The sequence below is a fragment of the Nesoenas mayeri genome, assembly GCF_963082525.1.
Source record: "Nesoenas mayeri genome assembly, chromosome: 1".
Classification (NCBI taxonomy): Eukaryota; Metazoa; Chordata; class Aves; order Columbiformes; family Columbidae; genus Nesoenas; species Nesoenas mayeri.
In genome coordinates, this window is record NC_137541.1 from 69,514,896 (window position 1) to 69,538,173 (window position 23,278).

The 23,278-nt window shown below is 39.8% G+C and overlaps 1 protein-coding gene across 1 annotated transcript in view; it reads right to left on the minus strand.

The window, feature by feature from the left end:
- Positions 1 to 554: 554 nt before the first annotated feature.
- Positions 555 to 23,278, minus strand: part of FAR2 (fatty acyl-CoA reductase 2) — a gene marked incomplete at both ends in the record, with an annotated part of 80,094 nt that continues 57,370 nt past the window's right edge. Inside the window, 6 exons of the mRNA XM_080354308.1 lie at positions 555 to 717; positions 1,970 to 2,097; positions 4,531 to 4,660; positions 9,724 to 9,895; positions 15,411 to 15,478; positions 17,972 to 18,090. Coding sequence (XP_080210434.1) covers positions 555 to 717; positions 1,970 to 2,097; positions 4,531 to 4,660; positions 9,724 to 9,895; positions 15,411 to 15,478; positions 17,972 to 18,090 — 780 coding nt within the window. The remainder of the gene's footprint in view (positions 718 to 1,969; positions 2,098 to 4,530; positions 4,661 to 9,723; positions 9,896 to 15,410; positions 15,479 to 17,971; positions 18,091 to 23,278) is intronic.

Sequence of the window (23,278 nt, forward strand, 5' to 3'; positions counted from 1 at the left end):
TGGTCTAGTGTAACTGATTCTTTTCTCCTCTAAGTTTTGAAAAACTGAAAATTTGAAATTGTGTTTTTTCTATAAGGTACCATTTCACTGAATGAGAATGAAACAATAGCCTCTTTAGGAAGACCTCTTACAGGTTAATTTCCTTGACTGGGTCTTCTCTGATGGCATCCTTTTCTCCTAAGGTAGTATGCTTTAAATTAGCCTCTTTTGAGGAAGAAGATAGGATTAAGAGAGCCTAGGTAGTACATGGGAAGACAATGACTTTGGTTAATCCTTACTCTTGCACATCAGATTCTAGATGAATGGTTCCAGCTTGACCTGTTCCTAAAGCTTCATTTATGGCTTTAAAAATTGGCCTAGTCCTATGGAAGAAAGACCACCATGTATTAAAGCATAAATTAAAATTAAAAATGTGAACATACAACTGCGCAATAAATGCAGGCTGCTGTTGAAGGGAATAGATTTTTATGCTACTTTCAGACCCCGACACCCATAGTTGCTGATTAGAGGAGATGGAGGTCCTTCTGGAAGAGGCTGGTTGCTGATGGACGGCTTCAGTGCCTGAGGGTACTGGATGCCCTGAAGTAGGAAAGGAACTTGTAGCAGAGGCTCACCACAAAGTACCAGATGTTTCGAGCCATCTGTGACCTTGCAATGAAAATGCGCCAGATGATCACAAGGAGGGTGGTGTTGAATGCATATCGGATGTTCCTCAGCCTGAGAAAGATAAAGAGACATCTTATGGAGGAAGACAAAAGCACAAAAAACTTAGCAGCTTGCTTTGGTTGCTACAGGTAATTTTATAAGAAATCCTATATACAAGTGGCCCTTGGGCTTTTTGCCTTTCCTATATTGGTGAAGAGACTGTGCCTAAGATGTCCCTACCATCTTGCCAACGACTGTGTTGAAGTTATGGGATAGTGAATAGTTAATGGAATAGGTGGAATACCTTTATTCAAGTGTCTCTTGTTCTGTGTACACTCATTTCGGACCAGAATAGACACTGAAGTCATACAGAGAGTTGTTTTTTAACTGATAGTCTAGGTCCAATACTTTGTGCTTTCATTTGATGAGTAAGGTTCTTGTTTGAAACCTTGTCTTTAATGTTGGGAAATTACTCAATAACTATAAATGGTCTTCACTTTTGCAGTACTGCAAATAGGCTATGAGGTAGTTAGTGGCCTTTTATGGAGGTTTCTATAGATCCTTTAAAAATGATCCATCAACAAACAACTTTTCAAGGATTCCTTCATATGACAGCAGCCTGTTTTATGCTTCTAGTATTTATAGTGCACAAGAATGTTTTTGCTTAAAGGAAAGAACAAGGCTCTTACTTCAAGAGAGCTGCTCTTCCTCCTTTTGCCTGCACTTGTCAGTAAAAGGGCTGGAGAAGACAGGAAGAGCACAATCTTTAACTGAATAGGGGAAGGATAATCTCAAATTGCTCATTCAGATTCTCTTAAACTGCCACCAGGGATTGAATGCATAAGGCCTGCACTGATTTTGGAAAATTTTTGTCCTTTCCCCCAAGGAATTAGAAGCTCCAGCTTTAAAATGAAATCTAAAATCATACAAATGTCTGAAGTTTTTATGCTATGTCTTTGAATTGCTAAAAAATTCTAGGAGCTTCACAAAATCTAAATCTGACTTGTATTTTTCTATTGTAATTCTGAATGATGAGGAACTTCTGCATTCATTTATTCCTCTTCTGCATTGTAACTTAATTACTTGGTCATCTGCTGGGAAGGCATAATATCTAGTACCTCATCATTAGTGTCATCAAAAGTCCTCTTTCTTACAGGATGGGAAAATGAAATACTGTCAACCCTCTGCCCTAAGAAATAAGCTATGCTCTGTTTTTTTTCCATATTATTCAACAACAGTTATGACAATGTAAATAGAACAATTTTCCTCAAAAGCCATTCAAAGTAGCCAGGAGCTCTTGTCCTTGTCACTGGATATGACTTACTTTCGTAAGTGCTGCCTTGCTGCTGGGATGCCAGACATGTCCTCATTTAGCAGGTACTTCTTAGCACCCAGGCAATAGCTTTCAATGTATTCTGACCAGTGCAGCTGACGAACATCGAAGTTGTATAACTGGGATTTAAAGACAAAGAGCAGAAGTTAAACACCGGAGTTCAAAACAAGTTCCCTTTAAGCATCAATTCTTTGCTGACTTCCATTCCTGACACAACCCCCTCTCTGAAGTTATTAAAGCCATCTAGTTTCTAAGAACACAGGGGCACTAACAAACTATATTTCACAGCTATCGATTGGTGTCTTACCCAGCTGGGAATGTGGGAAAAGCAAGCAGAAATTTAGTGCTAACTGGCAGATAAACTTGTCTTTCAGGTGGCCATTTGTGCATAAACATGTGTATCTATACACACATATGCTATACACACATACACAAAATTGTGGAAGAAAAATGGCATTCCACTCAGATAAATGGATTAATCTGAAAACCTCCACACAGTTTTTAATGTGTCACTAAAGTTATGTGCAGATAAATTAATTGGACATTAAGTCAACAGCTGTCTCTGTGTCAGTATTACTCTGTGTTGTGCTGCATTCTCTCTCAGCATCTAGATTGACAGAAGTCCAAGAAATAGGTTACTTTGCTGTTTGGCATCAACAAAATCTAATTGTACAGTTAATTACCCCTGAAAAATTCAAACGCTGTTATTGGAAAAATTGTTAGCAAGCTCTCATGTGGTTGTCTGAGAGCAAATAAAAGATTTGTAAAGAGGAAGAGGGATTTTTGGAGAGAATATTTTTGTTTAAATGAAGGAGTGAAGTGAATGGCATTTCTTATTTACAGGGTCTTACAAGGGAAGATACTCAGAAAAGTATCTTCCTTTCACCTCTATGCCAATCCACATGATTTGCTTTGGTGCAAGAGCTTTGTTATCAGACCAGCAATAGCTGAGCAGAGAGGGGTTAGCTAACTCTGTCAAATACAGAGGATTAGCTACTGCACAGATCCTGGTGTGTCTGTCAGATACATACAGAAATGTGTGCTGCCCATAAACTGTCTATTAATAGCTTGAATGCTGCTCACAATGCAGCAGTGGTAACATGGGACATGGTTCATCTCATAGAGTTCTCATAAGCAGCTTGGTAAGCCTGAAACTCTGCCCAGCTTGCACTGAGTCCTCGATGTTTATTTCTTGTTTATCTGCCTGAGAACCAGCTCCTATCCCGCCATTTATGTTCTCTCTACTGTAGTCACAGCAGTGTCACTACCCTTAGAGGACAGAATTTGCTGCATACTCTCCCTCTGCAAATTAGGGGAGAAAACTCTTGATTCTACTACTCAGAGTCTGTGCCAGAATTTAATGATATGAGTGAGACTAGTTTGATGTGAATGCCTAAGTATCTCTTTTCAAGGAGATACTGACCCAAGGTGTGTTCAAGTTTATCACAGAACTACTCTTTGTATTCCTTCAGTCTTTCAGTTGCAATCTCATTCTTAAGGAGTACTATTTCAAACCTATAAAGACTACAGCAGAGCCTGACATACTGCAAAGTAATTGTTCTCTGGGGACTTAAATCTAACAGGAACTTTTTTCATGTTGTTCAGGGTGAGACTATATATTAATTAAGTTTTCCCTGTGCAGTGCCCATTAAAACCAATGTGGATGAAAATGCCAAAATCATTCAAGTATTTCCCATCTAGATCTCCCAACAAAAGCCTACCGACTGCCAGAAGAGATGAGGGAGAAGGGGATGTTGTAAAGGAGATTCCTGGTTTTGCAAGAGCGAAACACTTAGAAAATTAGGATGAAAAGATAGTGGGAATACATCACAGTTTTTAGTGATTAATTAATTACCATGAAACTCCCCAAAGCACATATCTTTGCATTACCATTGATGCTGTCTTTCTGGGGCTCCTGTACAGCACATGAGTTAACATGGTCACATCATACCATGAAAGGGGATGCCTAAAATTCTTGGGGACCAGAGCTGTGATGTGAAAACTGGAACTGACCTTTTCTTTTTAGAAAGAGAAATGTCATGTGTCCATCAAAAAAGGAATATCCTTAGCTTTCCTATCCACTGAGTATTCCAGTCTACGTAGCCAACCACAGGGCAGGTAGTAAAATGGCCACAGCTACCTAGGATGCCAACTCCAACTCAAAGGCCTGAGTACAGCTGGGTCACTGGGGATATAAAGTTATGTTCCCTTTGTACAATCCATTTTGTCTGTGGAAACAAATTCAGATTGTTTACAGGCCAAATAGAAAACTGACAGCACAAGGCAGAGAGGGGCCATGTTAACTCAAAAGACTGCAGTGATTCACCTTTCTCAGAAGAAAGAGCAATACACCTCAAGAGAAAACATTCTCCTGTAATAAACCGATGGTTTCTGACACGTTAATAAAACAAGGGCGAAATAAATTATTTCAAGCTAAAGTCAGTTCCAGTCATCTAGGCGGATGTCACTCATAAGCTTAGCAGTGCACTAAAAACACTTGCTGCAGATGAACAGAACTGGTATTTAGCAATCCATATTTAAGACATGCTTACCTTTTTGTCCTCTGTGTTAAGGTGACTCATTAACATATTCATATTATCTGAAGACCAGTCCCAGGACTGGGTGGAGAAATACTGCAGGAGCATCATTGACTTGTGAAGTCGATTGATGATCTTCATCATTCTGAAACAGAGGAGGAGTGTCAGAGGTAGATAAAAAGCCTGACCTTATGCAAAAGCTGTCAGTTTGCTCTGTAGGTGTTTTCACCAATCCAGATGAATAAGCATTGCATATCCTGATGAGCACTGCACTTCTGCTCACCAGGCCGAGCACTTGCTCAGCAAGTCTAACTGCTCCAGCTGAGTCTTGAGCCTACAGCTCCCCAGCTTTTATTGTTGGCTGGAATGTTGGGTGCAAACATGCATTTCCCAGGGCAGGACTCATGCCTAACTTACTGGCCTGAACTAAACAAGGGTTAGAGGCCATATCTATCTACATCATGTACCATATGTGAGGGGAAGAGCCCATCTGAACTGATATGAAGTCTGCACAGGAGATTGTAAAACCACAAAGGTATAGTCCTTGCTACCCAAGGTGGATACTTATCTTTCTACCACTCAAGCCTGAGCTGGCTTCTGAAGCAAGGCTCTGTTTTTTGGAGTTGGCTCCAGTACAGAGGTGACTGCATCTGCAGAATAAATAAGCTTTGAAGTCAGTTGCTCAGCTTCAGTTTTCAGATAGAATCATCATAGAATTGTTTGGGTTGGAAGGGACCTTAAAGATCATATAGCTCCAATCCCACCCCCTATGGGCAGGGACAACTTCCACTAGACCAGGTTGCTTAAAGCATCATCCAGTCTGGCCTTGAATGTTTTCAGGGATGGGACATCCACAACTTCTCTGGGCAACCTGTTCCAGTGCCTCACCACCCTTATGGTGAATAATTTATTTCCAATATCTAGCCTAAATCTACCTTCTTTCAGTTTAAAACTGTTACCATTTTTTGTATTAGCTATGTTCCCTGATAACGACTCCCTCCCCATCTTTCCTGTAGGCCCCATTTAAGTGCTGGAAGGACCCTATAAGGTCTTCCTGCAGACTTTTCCAGGCTAAACAACCCCAACTCGCTCAGCCTGTCCTCGCACGAGAGGTGTTCCAGCCTTCTGATCATCTTCCTGACCCTCCTCTGGACTCATTCCAACAAGTCCGTATCTTTCTTGTGTTGGGGGCTGTAGATCTTGATGCAGTACTCCATATGGGGCCATACCAGAGCAGAGTAGAGGCAGAGAATCATCTTCCTTGATCTCCTGGTCACACTTCTTTTTATGCAGCCCAGAATACAGTTGGTTTTCTGGGCTGCAAGTGCACATTGCCAGGTCATACTCAATTTTCAATCCAGCAGTACCCCCAAGTTCTTCTCCTCAGGGCTGCTCTCAATCCATTCTCTGTGTAGCCTGTATAGATGTTTGAAATTGCCCTGACCCATGTGCAGGACCTTATACTTGGCCTTGTTGAACTTTATAAAGTTTACATGGGCCCATCTCTCAAGCCTGTCAAGGTCCTTCTGGATGGCATCCCTTTCCTCTAGAGTATCAAACACACCACTCAGCTCAGTGGCATGCTTTTCATGTCTTTAGGCTTCTTTAATCTCTCTCCCACTAAACTACAAACAAAAAAATAATTTTTCTTAAAAGCCATTCCTCTCCTTACATAATCTATTGGCAGTTTGGAGCATTTTTTGTGTCCTGTATACAGGAAGGGTCTGATAGCATGCACTCCTGGTGGATGACTCTGAAAATCATCCAAGTGCACAAGCTGCTTTTTTCTGGGGGGGAGGGAGGTGGTGGTGGGGAACTGTTTGAATGTCTTCCTGGAGTGTGATTGCTCTGATAAAGATGAAAACCACTGCAGGAGCACAGTTGCTTAACTGGGACTTTGGAGATGTAGGTTCTGGTCTCTCGTGTGTTTTGGCCTTTTTGTATTATTCATTTTTTATATAAAAGGGGATGACAGTAATGCTGTCCTACCCTGCACGATTAGTTTACAGTTGTCCCAACGGTCATGAGTACAAAAGGCCTCTGGGAGGTGGTTGTTTTAAACTGTGATGATGTGCAGTACTTGGTGAATTTTGAGAGAACACCATGTTCTCTCAGACTGGATGAGGGCAAGAGAAAGTCTGATTTCTGTGGAAAACAGAGCTGTTTTCGTAAGAAATTTTTAGCTGCCCAGAGGGTAACACAGTTGCTGTGACAAATAAAAAGCGGCAGCCTGGAGAAGAATGGTGCCAGGCCGGCCTCTCCCCGTGCAGATGTGACTGCCACAACGACAAGCACTAAGCACAGCAGAAAAAGACACAATGAGTACATCAATTCAGAGGAGAACTGCACAGCTTACGCAAAGTGAATTGAAAGAGCACTAAAACCTTACATAGACACTCCTACTCAGAATTAAAGTGGCTTTCATTCTAGAAGAAAAGCACACCATCAGATTAAGGGAACCTTCGTTCTGAATAATTATGTGCGCATTGGTTGAATGCAGTTTATCTAAACTACTGTAAAATTACCTTAGATTAATCTTTTTGGTTGTGCATGTGTGGGCAAGTACTATGGGGCAAAGCTTTGTGAATATTTTAATACCTTTTAGGAACTTGGGAAACAGTATATGGCTAGATTGCAAAGATCTGAAGTAGCCCCTCAAACTGACTCCCTGAAAGCCAGCAATATCTTTAAAGTGCTTAAAGTTAATGGAATCTATCAGAAAAAAAAAAATATAAAAGAATCAACTGTATGTCCCTGCTCCTGTTTTGAACATAGGCTATCCACGTGGCCTTGTGTCAATGTGGGCAGAATAAGCTCTGATTGTAGATCTAGCCAAAGCATCATACCTGAGTGCCTTAAAGTGAAGGTCAAAACGAGAAATGAATCATCTAAAGAGGTATGTATGGAAACTGTGTTTCATGCTGACTGATTGAGCTCAAATGTTGTGACCACATTCAAAATATTTATTAATTTGGATGAAGGAATGGTCCACTGAAAAAACATCAACCAAGTAGAAACATGCTTTTCTCCAGCCTCTGAGAAACTATAGCAAAGACTTCTTATAGAAAATCTCATTCTCCACTGTGGAGGAACCGAGAGGAAAAAAAATGAAGTATTAGCTGTCACTGATAGCCGCATTAGTTACACTTCAGAAGTGCATCTTGTCTTCTAGAAAACTGTTTACAGCAATGATTTCTTTATTTGCTCCCAGAGTGAGCCTTGCATGAACAGGCTCTCAGGTGCCACAGATTGTCCCAAGAGACTAGTAATGATATAAACCACATTATTTACAAAGTCACAGATGGATGTGCAGCAATAACAGTTAGCCGTTTAGGGCCATTTTGCTAGATACCTGGCAATTCATGTGAAATGAGCTAACACTTAAAGTGAGCTTCTCAAGAGAGACAGTATATATAAGTCTAAAGCTGAAGGAGGTGACTTTTGAACCTGCCCTTTGATAGATGGAGTACAGTGCATGATAACTACAGGAGGAACTACAACTGAGTTCCCACCAAGTATCCTGCAGTTCAAATTAGTGAAGGTTGCAGACCGGTCCTGAATAAAGGGCAGACTTGTGAAACCATAAGCAGCTCCCAGATATCCTATTGCATATAATAACCCATCACCTTATGATGAGTTGAGTATGGATACAGTAGAGAACTGAAGCCTGATTCTTGGCCCTGGCAAAGAAGTTTCTCCTTTCTGCTGGCAAATGTGGCATAAGGTCATGGAAAGAATTCAAGAAACTGCCATGAAGATGGCTTGTACTTCAAAAGATGGGAGTGACACATGGGAAGACAGTTGAGTCTGGGTCCTTCATTTACAGCAGAGGGAGAAATTAAAAGGAAACATTAAAGCAGGTTCAGTGACACATTAAACTTTTTAAATTTGAATGTGGTTTACTGCCTTTGGAGCATAAAGGCCTGATATTTAGGTAGCTGTGAAAAAAAGAAAGAATGAGCTGCTACTTTGCTTTCTACCACATTGCAGTGGTACCTCAATGAGCTTAAGTAACATGTAAAAAGAAAAGGGGAATTACATTTTAAAATAAAAAATAAGAAAAAGGACTCTGAACTTACAAGTTCATCACTGCATTGTGTTTGTTCACATCACAGATCTGAAAGTTCAGATGAAGAGATCTTTCTCAGCTTGAGTTCATGCTGAGCTCTTTGAAATTTAATTACAGTATTGCAACCAATGTCCACTGGCTACCTATGCCCATCAACTTTATGAAATGTCCGTTGTAACAGCAATGCCAAAATCTTACTGTTGCCTGTTTCAACAGAACTTTAAGATTCCAGTCTATTTTTCCTCATATTCAGTTTACCTTTATTTCTAGGGTAATTCTTGCCCCCTGGATAACTGGAAGTCTTTTTATGGACCAATTTCACTCTGAAGCAAAACATCTGAGAGAAACCAAAGCGTGACATCAGCCAGGGATCTTCCTGCGAACAGCTAAAGCCAGCTTTCTAGCAAGCAGAAGAGCACAGAGCAATTAACATGGAACACAATGCTGGCACACCATTCTTGTGTTGTACAATAAATTCTTCTCTGTGGTGGCAGGGAGTGAAGGAGGACATTGGCTGAGTTATGTTATTTACATCAGGATTCTTCCCACATGGGACATGTGTGCCCGTGTTCCTCTGAGCCATGACATTGCCAAGGCCCAAATATCAATTGTAATGGTAAACTGTCCTCATAAATAAAATTCAGAATTTTTTCATACTCGGAAACGTCCTAGATTTCAGGGTGCTGATCCAGTGCTGGCAACTGCTAATTATGCCATCTGATTTATGGGGAAAAAATATTAAAATGTTCTAAACCTTGCCAGTAACAAGTCCTTGCACAGACTTAAGTCTTTACTCATGACAGATAGAGACAATCGTATCGGAAAGTTGCAGTGGTGGAAATGTCGCTATACAACATGCAATACTCTTCTGCTGGCTTTGGAACCTCTGGAGCTTGTAAAGGTCAGTTTAAAACTTGTGCTGTCCCCCAGGTACTGGAATGGGTGGGAACCCTAGGCTATGCTTAAGTATGGCCATATGCTTCCTTTTCTTTATGAGCAATCTCCTCAAGACAAGGCCTGAAGATCGGAAGAAGATCAGGGATCCCAAGCTGAGGCAGCCACTTCACAGAACTTGTTAGAGATCTGCTCTCCGTAACAGTGGTAGGTGTGTGGGAAGCTAAAGGTGTGTGGTTTCTTACCTGGGCTTTCTCCCTGTGAGCCTCATGTACAGGTCATAGAGTATGGCTGGTGCCTTGTGACTGACAGTTATCCAGTACTGGTTTATCAAGTAGTTGGACGTCAAGTGAGCATTGGGTGTTCGGAAGGCCTGCTCCAGCGGGTTCCTTTTGAATGTGGACATGACATACTGCTCTGTAAGGGAACAGACATTTAACTTAATATCAGGCACTTTATTTCAGCTGAGGTGGGCACAACGATACCAACAAACTGCGGTAAAGCCCAAGTTACAGTGCTTAACACATTTATCCTACAGTTTTGCGAACTATGTCAGTGCAGGCTGGAAAAGGTCATCTCATGGTCCCTTCTGGCATTAAAACTGATGACTCCATCTACTGCTTATTTGAAACACAATTTGATTCTAGACTTAATAGCAGCAGACATAAACTTCCTTAATAAAATGCCAAAATGGAATGGAGGAAAAGAGGGCAGTTGTAGCCTCAAATGCTTCAAACCAAGGAACTGCAGGTCTGCTTTCACCTGCAGTTCGTATTGAAGAAATTGGTAAGTGTTAACATATCTTCAGATCACTGAAAGCAAATTTTGATACACCAGCATAAAACAAAAATGACATTTCTAATTTCTAACTAAATTTTCAGAAGGGCTAATGTCATTATTAGTCTGAGTCATGGGCAAGTTGCTTACACACATAGGGGGCTGCTTCTGGAAAGACTTCATTATATCCATTCAAACCACATCTGACCCACAACAACAACTACCTCAGCCTTTTTTTCAGAGGAGCTCTGGATGCACTAAATCACCAAATTATCTTGCATTCTTAACTTGAAAACTAATGATAGGGTGGTAATCTTTCACACTTTTTGTATGTTAAGGCATAAAAATACATTGGGCCTGATTCTGAGCTCTTGCAATGGCACTGTGCCACAGAAGTGGCATCTACATGTGCATATCTGGGGCATTTGCATATTGCAGAGGCTTAATAGAATTGCAGTAGTTGAATAGAAAACTCCCATCCTAGGGACTTATAAACAGATGGTGCTACTATTCCTGAGCACCAGTGAGCTCAATAAAGAAGAATATGTGGGCTTTTTTTACTTTTTTAAACATAAATTTGAGAGTTACGACATCAATCTGTGCTAATGTTATAGTCTACTGTCTAAGCTTATGTTACAAATGGACAATCAAATGAGAATTTGCAAGTCAGAAGAAACATCCAGATCATCCTTAGATAAGCAGATTCCAATCATAATATTCAGACAGTCCTCTCATGTCTGTGCAGTGGGCTCATCACTTCACTTCAAGTAGGGATTTTTGCTGTACTTGTTCTAAGCTGCAGCAACTAGAGGAGACTTGTTAGCCACTTACCTGCTAATTTGGGACAACAACAACTTTTGTAATAGTACAATCTAGTTCTAGTGCAAGTTCATTGTTAATTTTTGCACCCCATACACTGCAAGTTTAATGGCTGAAGACTAGTTCTCCTGAAACTCATCTTGCCTCTGAACAGCCAGACGGTTTCACGTAGCCACACTGCAAGGATGTGGTTATCTCATGGTCATCTCAAGGGCTGTGGTATGGAAATCTTATTCTTCGCAGCATGTTCTCTCACAATGGCAAGCATTAGCAAAAATCTCCTATTTAAACTTTCCCATGTAGTTGTGCCTGGCAGGGAGGGCTCACCAGAGCGTTTTACTGAAGTTTTGTAAAGGTGTTTACTCCTGGCAGGGGAGCTGCAATAAAGAGTTTGAGATGGGCTACTGGGAAGAAGCTGCTGTCTGGCCATCTCTTGGAAGAGTTTGTGTCTGTCTTAGCAGTGCATGAGGAGTTCCTTTCCTCTGTGTTAGCAGCATGGCCATTTACTACAATTATACTTCAACAAAGCTCTAGCTGGCTCAAACTTAGAGAGATTTGCTCCCGGTTTGGGAGAGTTGTATATCTGTGCCCATTCAAGTAGCTTATGGATCAGGAAAGCAATCCCATGAACTCTGCTGCTTCTCCCCTTAAGGAAATTTCCTCAAGAGGCACTTTAAATCACAGTTTATTCACAAACTCTCATCTGCTTAAAGTTTATTTAGTTTCACTTGCTCACTTGATTTCCTAATGGAAACCTTTCAGTTTAACTGGGAATCACAGATATATTGGAATTGAGATAGTTTTGATGATGTCTGCAGCATATATTTATAGCTCTATTTATTCAAATACTGATGTTAATATATTGCAGATCTAGCTTTCAGCTGTAAACTGGTTGAGAAGGTTTCCCTTTAGAAACACATTAAAGACATTACTGCCTTTCCCCTCTCTTTGCATTTTTGGCATCTTTGACCAGGATAGCAAGAGAGAATGAATCAGTAAGTGGAAACTGCATCCCTTGTCATTTCAAATCATTGGCCATGCACCAAATTCGCACAAATCAGCAACACCCTTATCATCTTGGTTATTTAAAGCTTGTAATGGGAAATGCAGCTGTAGTAGAGAAGCCACAGAATTATGCCATGATATTACTTGGTATGAGAAACACATATGTCAAGAGCAGATGAGATTTCTACTGAAAACTTGATGCAAATTCTGAAAGTCGGGAATGAAAACAGTTTCATTTTAAAATGCATATATGAAGGCAGTGAGACCAACCTGAAAGATTTACTGGAAGAAAGTTGGGAAAACACCCATTTTGCATAATTTAGAACAGTTAATCCTATGGGTGTTTTCCTTATGAATCTCCCTTACCCTGGCTTGCACTGACTCTGCACAATTGCACTGTGTCCTAATTTGTGGAAAGTGTTCAGCTTCGCAAACGTAGCAACTCTCTTATGCTATAACAGTTTGAGTTTTGGAAAGAGAGAAAGAATCAGACAGACAGACAAGTCAGGCAGAGAATTCCAAGCTAGAAACACATCACCTCTAGCAGCTCCTGAAACAATTTAGTGAGTGGGTTGTCTTTCCCCTCCGACCACAGCACAAAAAACCAGCAGCGAGTTCTACAGCTCTAAGGCAGATTTAGCAGAGGGAGAATCAGACACCAGTCCTGCCCAGGTAGAATGTCAACGATAAATTGAAATTAAATTTTCACACACTGAACACCATTTTAAAGCCTGTTTTGAGGTTTAGTTTTGAGCAGAAATTGCACAATGTACTTCAGAATGTCAGGCTAGCAAGACTTACATTGCAACCAAGCAGAATACACTTCTACAGATTCATACTTGGTTGTCTAACCACATTTTGGTAACAGCAGACAAAATAACAGCAGTAATGGAAGGCAATAAGAAAAAAAATCCCAAGGCACAGCATTATTTGGAAAATACATAAATCAGTTAAGGTTCCTTTTAACACCAGAGGTTTGTCTGTGTCTGGAAACTGGTAGAATAAACTGGTCTGCAATGGATGTTTAAGCATAAGCTCTGAACTAGACTTCTACATTTTTCAAATAATTCTCTTCTGGATTCTCTTTCTCCTCCTTCCCTCCCTCCCTCCAAGCTTATCACCTTTGTACTCAAAATGTCCCCATCTCAGTCATTTCTGTTCCCTACCCAGGGCATCCTCAGCCCATTCCTGTCTCAATTTCCTTGATCTTCTTCTCTTCTGTCCTCCTCTCCTTCCAAAAAATACCTACTCTGTTGTGTTCGCATGTCATTCTTACAGCTGGTCCTGCTGTAAGTCTCCCTAAGTAAGTAGTCCAGGTCCTCCCCTCTGCAAACTCCATGTCCGATTTGCACTAAATGCTCAGTTCTATACCAGATGACTCCCATTCCCCACCACATCTGCTGATCCTGTGTCCCCTGTATGTTTATATCAAACAGCTCCTTTTATGCCAAGGAGAAAGAAAAATTCTGAACAAGCTGAAAAAACACTGGAGGTAGAGACCTGGCCTCAAGAATTTCAACCTGCAGGGAGAAAGTTAGCAGAGCTAAACATAGTTGGAAATGGGCTTTCAAACAGAGAAGGTAACAACTTGAGTAGCAGATGCTGCCCCGTTGCAAAGGAAAGAACTGATGGGTGAAGTTCAGTCCTTCTGTGCAGGGGCTGGACTACACATTGGTAGCTCTTATTTAAGAGATCCTGGCTCTGACAGGCCTGATGGAAGTGGATGCCATGAGACTGGCTGCCTAGAAGCCAAATAGTAATAAGCAGAGAGAGAAAGTATATGAATAGTTGAGAAATTCTGTCATATCTATAAAGAAGATTTTAGACTTCTGTGTATTCACCAAAAATAAATTGGTAGAAGGCTGAACTGAGAATTCAAACTGGATGGCTGCAGTTGTAACATCTTCATGTGGTAAACCTTTCCCAAACTAATTTCTTAAACCATGCAACATTTTCAAGGGCAAAATTTTGTTCTTTGGTACTCTATCCCAATTCCTGTTCATGAATCTTTACCTAATACCCTCTGCAGCTTGCTCCTCTGAGGAAAACTGTAGATACAACATGGAGTAGAAAGTCTTCCAGAGTGTCACCCAAGGAGAAAATTTTGCCTTCAGGCCCATCACACAACTGAAATGCTTATGCAAACTTCTGCTGCACCCAAATGATTTAATTGCTAAATCCACAATTATGAGCAAAGTAACAGAGTAAAATCAGTTAAAATGCATTAATATATTGCTGTTTTCATCAGTAAAATTACACAGAAAATGGACTAGAAAGGCAAACTTCAGGTAGCATCATGGTGGCTGTTGCCTAAAGTAGAAGCCAGTGAAAAGCTTTGCATTTACTCCTGTGAAAAAAGCCACAGAAGATCTGTGACTAACCACAACATTACATCTCTCATAAAAAAAATTGCCAGGAACGTGGCGTGATTTTCTCCCAGCTCAGCCAATTGCTGAAACCTCTTCCCTGCTAGATCACTTGATCAAATATCATGGTAGGACATTAGTAGGATTTTGAGACAAGCCTTGTTCTGAAAATGCAATTCTCTGTTGACTAAGAGTTTGCCACATAAATAATGCAAAACTAAATGCAAAGCAGCAGCTGAGAGGTGAAATAACACAGTAGTGATTTGCCAGCCTTCTTTATTTAAAGCACAAAGATGTGAATGAATGTGTGAAAGAAAGACCCCATGCATCTGTCCATGAATGTACTGGCTGCATATAGTATTTCACAGTATACGACTGAATTAAATTCTGCTACTTGGCTTCATGTTCAGACGGCAAACTGTTCTTCAAGCACATCTGTCACTTCAAGGTTTGCCTTCTCAAGTCTACGCCAATTATTTCTGTTTAAAATTTTCTGCACAGAAAGACAAAGAAAGTGTACTCTACCTCCTTAATATGCTAGTTTCCACTCACTAGCAAGGTACTCCAAGTGATTTCAAAGCATGAAAAAACCCCAAACCCAGAAAAAGTTCTAAATCAGAAAGGAAAGTGTCCTGTTATAGCTACACAAAGCGTCTTCTTGTAGAATTAAGGGACTGGTCTCTTTTTCCATCACTTCAATACATCAGTGCAGCAAAGAATGTAGTTTTCTGGGTATTAATGAGATTATGCCCACAGTGAAAACTGACGAGATGCTTTCCTGAGCTGGGTATCCAGTACCGGGAGCTTTTGCTCACAGGGCCCTCACTCACTGCAGCTGGGCCTCCCACATGGAGTTTGAATGGCAGACACTGAGTGCCACCTAAATATAGCAAATTACCTTTTCAAAACCTGGCTGAGGAATGCTATTGATGTTTGACACATTCTAGATTTAAATTAGACCTTACCCATTTCTCCCCAGAAGAAAGGGTTGATTCCACCTGTTGTGCAGTTGTACACCAACATGTTTTTTGGCCTGGAAAAGAGAAAGAAGTATTATTTTAAGGTGTGAAGAAAAGCACCCAAAGCTTTATTAGAGGAGTCTGAAAGCTATCAATCAGCCCAAGAAACAATATCAACTCATAAAAATTGCAGAAGAGGGCATGTTTCGTAAATATGAAAATAGAGTACAAAATACAAAGTATTGATAAGATTCAGTGGGATTCTGGAAAACATATGAAGTTAATAAAGACAGATGGAGTTCAAGAAAAATCATCCATACATCACGTACCAAAATTATAAAAACAATAAGAAAAGCATGCATACTGACAAATTTCTGAGTTTTTAAAATAATTTCTCTTAATATTTTGTAAATAATTGGCTCGATCTGGCCTCAGGGACAGTATGTATTTAACAATCATTTACTTAATGAATATGATTTGCGCTACTTTTAAACTCCATTTTTTAGGCTAGTGATTACAAATCACATTTCAACAAAAGTCTAATTTTAATAACAAATAAAGCTTGATTGTTTTATTTGAACTAAATATAGATCATACTGGTTTTTTATTTCTTCCTTTGATATAGTGCAAGAATTAGCCAAAAAGCTTTTTTGATCTAAGCCTGCCTTGCCAAGGGTGCAAGTGCAGCATTTTTCTTACTCTACATTAGCGGGTGGAACCATGTGCCAAAATGCCAGAAGAGGCAAGACCTGGCCTTGAACAGGGGACAGCAGTTTGGCTGGAGGATACAGCATCTCAGTGCTCCTCAGGTACCTGTGGTGCTCGGAGCCTCTCTCCACAGGAGGAGGGTGCCTATGAGGAACCTCTCTTTTAAAAATTCCTGTGACTGAAGAGACGCGGAGACAGAGCCCTAAACCTGAGATAGGAGATCTCACACAGTAATACTTGAAAACTGCATTTGGATACTGTACAGGCTTTTTGTTTTGGTTTGGGTTTTTTTCATGCTTCGAAATCACGCCATTTAACTGGATATTATAATTACTACTAATCCCTAGCAGACTTGTAGGGATGCTTAGGACTGATAACATGTCAAGCTATGAATCCATGATCTCCTGTAACTCTGAATTACAATGATTTCTCCATTTTCCCAGTTTCCAGTGAAGAGACTCCTCCTATTATTTTTCTTTTTTTTTTTTTTCCATTTTCCACCCTCCATGTGAGTCAGAGACCTTGGTAAAATGTAGAGCTTTGCAGAGCTTCTATGCTGTATAGCAAAGATTGCAACTTCCTGCTAAGTTTTAGAATCTAATTTCCCTCATTAGTGTCACCTGCCCTGAAGGATACTGACTTCCTACTTTCTAATTTGATGAGTTGGAAAAAACAAACAGAGAAGAATCCCAAAACAAAACAAACAAAAACACTCACATACATGCTGCTGTTTTTTTAATACAGATTGCTAACCTTAGGGTTGTGCCCAGCTAGACAAAGCATTAAATCAAGTTCTGCAATTGCTCTTTTAGCCTAATGATTATTTGTGTGGGAAATAGATTAAATCCATGTATCTTTCGACAATGAACATTTAGGTAAAACGGCACTTCTACCATGGCCAAAGCCAGCAAGTCTACCTGCATGCTGATGTACTACTGCTCATCCGCACATGTTCATCTCCTTTTCCAGCTGTATGGACAGGCTGTAGCCCTCTTCATCTGGAGCCTCTCAGGGGTTTATATGTTGGGGAAGCCATATTTATTTTTCCCTGACCATGCTGCTTTGACTATTACTGATGGAGAGGGATGAAACTATGAGAAAAATAAATCTGAAAAGCTGGTGAGCTGCCTTTTAAGATCTTTTTAGGATCTCTGTATTTGGGTTACTCTATGCAGCTTTTCTCTACCCTCAGTTCAGAGGGCTTACTCTGCCTTGCAAAGTGAAATATTTGTGCCTTTTATTTGCCTGGTATTGATTTCTCAGAGTTGCATAAACCTCCAGAATAATCCATGTGGTTTACTCTGTAGCGCTTCCTACCTAATGATTAAGGTCAGAGTCAGAGGTTCACAGAAGACCTAAAATCCCTAATGTCACTTCTACATACCCTTCTCAACAACGCAAATCAAAAATTTTTTTTTAGATCATTTCCTCTGTCATATGAAGCCATAATACATTCATTGTGCAGCATTTTCCAAGGAAAAGAGGCAGAGCATTTTCACCAAGAAAACTCTAGAAGCCACTTGAAAAGCAACTCAGTGCAGCTGCCTGAGAAAGGAGGCCCCAAAAACATCTACAGTAAGGCTCTTGATCTTCAGAAAAGTGATTTCTGAGAGGCGGGCTTGTCAGCTGAGCCTATGTTGTACTGAGAAATAGGTCTCACCTGTAGCTTTAGAGATTTCGTCACTCTAAAGCCTGCCTTTGCTACACTCTTAATCTTTGCCAACTCAGGTGAGAAAACATGAACCAGAAAACAAATCAACGAGGCTCTTGCACAGATTTTCTGTTAGCTTCCGGTTCCCTTTAAAGTCCTGGTGTAGGCAGTAAGTGCCCAGGTCTGGCAAACAAGAGTGCTTTCCCACCTGTGCACAGCCGTGTACCATCCAGCTGCAAGGGTGAGGTTGATGGCAACGTCTACTGGGATCATATCTGCTACGGCTTCGTTGTTGGCGATGACAGTCCTCAGAATCCCTTTGCCTGCCTGTGGGACAAAGGAAAACAGTCACTGATGTAAGGCCATGGTAAGATTTCATTGTCTGGGACTGAGGACAGACTGTCACATTAGCACTCTTCAAACCTGGCACCTGCTGCAGAAGATTATTTGGTTTCTATGAAAATAAAGATTGATCACACATGGATCCCACTGTTCTGCATTTTCATAGGAAGTCTGAAACATGCTGTCTGTCATCTGTGCCATGTATAAGAAAAGCTGTGATTCTTATTTAACTCAACCTGTAAGAAATACCTCAGGAAAGAAATATATTTGAATTTACTCAAATAAAATTCCCAGTGATACCTGAAGTTACATTTTCTTAAATGACACACGCAGACAGAGGTCTGAGTGTCCCTCAGAGACAGTAGTCACTTTGGAAATGGCACCAATAGGCTTTTCAAAAAGTTTACTCCCTTTCCTTTGGAAGTATTCACACCCTCTTCCTTTCCAAATCTGTGTCTGTTAAGCACAAAGATACAGTCAAGACACAGCCCTTGCCTTGAAGAGTTCACCACCCAGCAAAGCTCAGGAAATGAATGAATGGACAATACAAAGTACTGACAATGAAAGAAGAAAGGTAGGCAAGAGCAGATGATTTTAATTTTGCTCTGGCTGAAAGTGCATTTGTCAGGGAGTCAGGCTCCTCAAAAAATATATATCTAATTGGAATACTTATCAAGGGGTTTTCCAGATGACCAATTAATCTTTGGAAGTTCCACAGGAAAGACATAGCAACAACACGGAAGACTGAATCAGAGAGGACAATTCAGTAATATAGAAATTTGGAGGTGAAATGGGGTGAAGGAACTTCACCTAGTGTGTCAGGTATGAGGGCAGAACAGAGTAAATAAAAAAAGAGACCCCCAGTGGCAAAGTTGCAGTAGAGTTGTCTAACATATGGGAAATAAAATGCAATGAATTTGAGTTTGTTGTAGAAGCAGAGGACCCAGTGAAAGAACTGGAAGGATAAAAGTGTTAGTGAAGGAACAAAACTGTTATAATTTAGATCCATGTAAAACCAGAGGAGAGGACTGGGTGAAGGGGCCAAGGAATATGCCCTACAGATCCATGAATACTTGAAAGTTAGGGCAAAGGAAATGTTATAGCATTTCTTCTTTTCTTCCAACCTGAGACTCCCATTTCATGATGAAACAGCTCTCCAGGTGTGAAAGATGCAAGTTTTATTGCAACAAGCAGACAGGAAGTGACTAGTTGTGCAAAAACTCTTGCAGGGGAAGTCTGGGTTGAAGAAAGATGTGCTGATAAAAACATTTAAGACTTGATATGAACTTGTAAAGCACATGCCGTTGTCTGTTGGTCATTGGTGGATTTTAAGGGACAAAGCATCCCCTGTTTGTGAGGTTAACTGTTTGGTTTTTTAGTTTGCTTTGTTCTGTCTCTCTCTCCCTCCTTTTTCCTATAATTGGATGGTTTGTAACATTTCACAGCTTGCAAGTAACCAAACACCACTTACTACCAATATAATTTTCATCACCTAAGCCTCCTGAGCAGTCACATCTCACCCTTGATGCAGCTGGCAGAGGGATCATAGAGAGAGACTCAGACACAGGGAACCACGTTCAACTTCCCCACAGGTCTCCAAGCATCCTCCTCAAACCCATGGTATGCAGTTCCCCTCTGCTGTCCTAAGCTGGACTACAGTTATGCTTAGACACTAAAACCTTAACTTGCAACATGACTATGATTTTTTTTTTTCCTATTCTTCCTACTACTTATTTTTCAAGGGAAAAATAGCAAAAAGAACCAAAGCAGCAACTCAAGCTCAGCTATGAATTTTCCACTGCTGTGAACACATGCCCACTAGAGACCACTGTGTGACCAGCTATCACGTTTTCACAGGTACACTAAAGGCCTGTTTGAGGTCTTCAAAACTAGGAAGTTTTGATGGATCTGCTGCAAACATGCCTGTATTTAGAGCAGCATGCAATGGTCATATAAACATGGATAAATTAGACATTTCATACACTGTGTATTTAATAAAGACTTCAGGTTTAAATGTTTTAAGTTATTTTTTTACACTGGAAATGGTTTAGTGCTTCTTTATCAGGTATGGCTTGATTTCTGTTTATGGTTGCTGACTTCTCTTCAGTGAAACAGAAGCTACTGTAGCTGAAGCCTCCAAAACAATTTCCCAGTCCGAGTTTGATGTTTCTGGACAGCATCCCAGCTGAAGCCCTTTGGGGCCAGCCACTGCACAGAATATATATTAAACCACAGTTCTGCCCTGCAGCTTCACTGCCTTGCAGGGAAGAAGGTCTTTACATGTCATACGGAACAGCAAGACAAAATGCTTCAATTACAGTCCAATGGAAATGTAATTAATTTCATTTTGTTTTTCAGTCAACAAAGTTCTCTCCGCAGTAGCTGGAGCAACTGTAGGCAAAAGAAACTTAATTAGAGTATCAGGAACAACTTGAACTCCCATATTTCATGAATATTTAAAAGAAATATATCTATTTGTGGAATGAAATAACCAGACTCAAATATTGTAGTAATGACTGAGGAAAAAACAAAACAACAACAAACAAAAAACCCACAACAACTTGCAAGCTTTAGAGTTCTGATTCTGCCCAGATGATCCCAAAAATCATTTGAACCAAATCTGAATATGGAGGTTATTCTCCACATAGGATGAGCTTAGGTTAGAAGTGGTAATGGAGTATTTTAGCATGAGGGGAAATTTTTAAAAAATAAACAAACACCAAAATACTTCCCTTTTGCTTTTTCCATCCTTAATTGAGGTTAATAAAGCTACTTGACTAATAATAAATACACTTTGTAATACAGATGTCTGAGATAGCTAGCTGGTTGTAATCACACACATTCAGGTAATCAAACTAACATGTAACTCACATGCTGAAAGGTTAATTTTCAGCTACCAAACAGGATTTAGCAGTTCACCATATCCAGGCACATTAATTCAAAACATGTATTTCTTTTTCTTCTCCCACTCAGAAGAAGTCTCTGGGCTCCCTGATAATAAACACCTTTCACTTCCAGAAAACTAGTACCAGTCCAACTAGGCTCAGCAGCAACTGGAGGTGATACAAGACAAATACTCTCTGTCAACACTGGCAACCCTCTTATCACTTTTCCACATTGCGGAGTCTCTGCTCCTGACTGATGCCAGCCAACATCACTGCCTGCGGGGCCAAAGAGCCATTGGACACAGACAACAACCTCATCTCTAAACGTTGCACCTACTGTCATTGCTCTTTGTCCTTTTTCTCAGTTAAGTCTTGATATAATTACACATCATCATATTTCATCACTGAAGAGTTCAGTGCAGATTACAAAAATTTTATTCGTTCCTTATTTCCTGTATTGAAGGACCTCAGAGCTTCAATCTTGAACCAAAAAATACCATCTCTATTTCAAAACTATTTCAGTACAAGTCAAAGCTTTTACATACAAGGGAAGGGAAGTTATTAACTACAGTGATTCTGGAATCTCAAAATCTTTACTTTCCATAGAGTTAATTTTGAGATAAAGATACAGGCTGGCATCTATGTGTGAAACTTGGCCTAAGTGAAACCACCACTAGATTTGCTGTTGCATCCAGTAAGGCTAGAAATTTTTTGCATTGAGGAATAGAAAATATTAGTTAATGGTATGAGTGGCAAAGGATAAGCATATAAAATACCTGCAAGATCTAGTGTAAGTTCCTAAAATGGACACTATTAAAAAAAGACAGGTATATGGACAAAATTTCCAAATACTTCACCAATAGGTGTTTTTCACTTGTTGTCAGATTAAAAGAAAATAAAAAAGGAGGGGAAAAATGCTTTTTAGATGACAAAAGATTTGATTGGCATGTTTTTATATGGCTGAAAGCATATGATTTTGGCTTGTGTTTCATAGCATGTGATACACATATGACAGTAATTTGTTACTTAGGTGATTTACTCATGAGGAATAAAGAGCAACGCAATAGAAATTTTGGCAGAATATCTTTCTTGCAAATCAATTCTAGAAAAAATTTTGTGACAGACATCTTTAATGCTCAAAAGTAATCACAAAAAAAAAAAATTGAAACTCACAGATATAATTGCAAAAGTTACAACCTGTCAAATGAAAATGTAAGGAGCGGATCTGCAAACTTAAGGAACTGTAAAACCTTTCTTTTTCATGATGACAAGACATCATGAAAGAACACAGAAAACAGCACAAGATACTGGGAGTAGAGCAGAGCGGCAGTATGAGCTTTATGAGCAGTCAGAAATGAGTAAAGGGCTGATAGTGATTTTTAAGGAACTGTGACATGAGTGGAGCTAATAACACTTTGTGAACACAAATGATGCTTTTGGGGGCTTTTGAATGTCTCTGAACTGTGTAACTGAGGTTTCAGATAAAAGCATTAGCTGTGATTTCAGAAGTAACTGTAACATTTTCTATTTATGCACTACTTCAGGTATAAATGAGCTTTTTTTACCAAATGATATTTGGATTGTATTCTGCTCGCCTATGATTGTAGACTACTAATCCTTTCATACACTGCATCAGACTGATTACAATATAGGTTTTTCAAAATAATCAAGTTGGACAAATAATACATGAACAAAAATACTGGCCCATAGCTATACAGAATATGAATTGAGAAATAGACCTAAGGCAACTACTTTAGTTCAGAAAAAGAAAATATAACCCGGAGAAAAGGTATGTAACTTTACTGTTTTCACGTGTTAAATTGTAATGATTGTCTCATATTATGGGGAATATTTTATCAAGTTATTCATTATTTATCTTATGGGTTTTTTTCCTTGCTATTTTGCACAACAGTTATTTACATCAGTGTTAAGTAAGAATATAGTGAATTATCCATGTGACAGGCAGAGTCTGAATTGATAGTTATGTACAGTATTCAGGTGTACTCTGCACATGGAGAAATCCTGTATAAAGCAATGGCAGTAGAGACTCAGAATCTTTGTTATTGTGGAGTGGTCACAAACTATAGCAGTGTACTTAGCAACAATACATATGAAAGTAATTGAAAGGAAAAATAATGTTGCCTTTTGTTGATGATATGGTAATCAACATTAAGTTTTAAGTAATCAACATTAAGTTCTGTGATAAGATTCAAGCTTTGACGTCTGTGAATTATCCTAGTTCCCAGGATTAATCTTTTGCCCTTCTTATGAAAAACTGGCCAAATTTG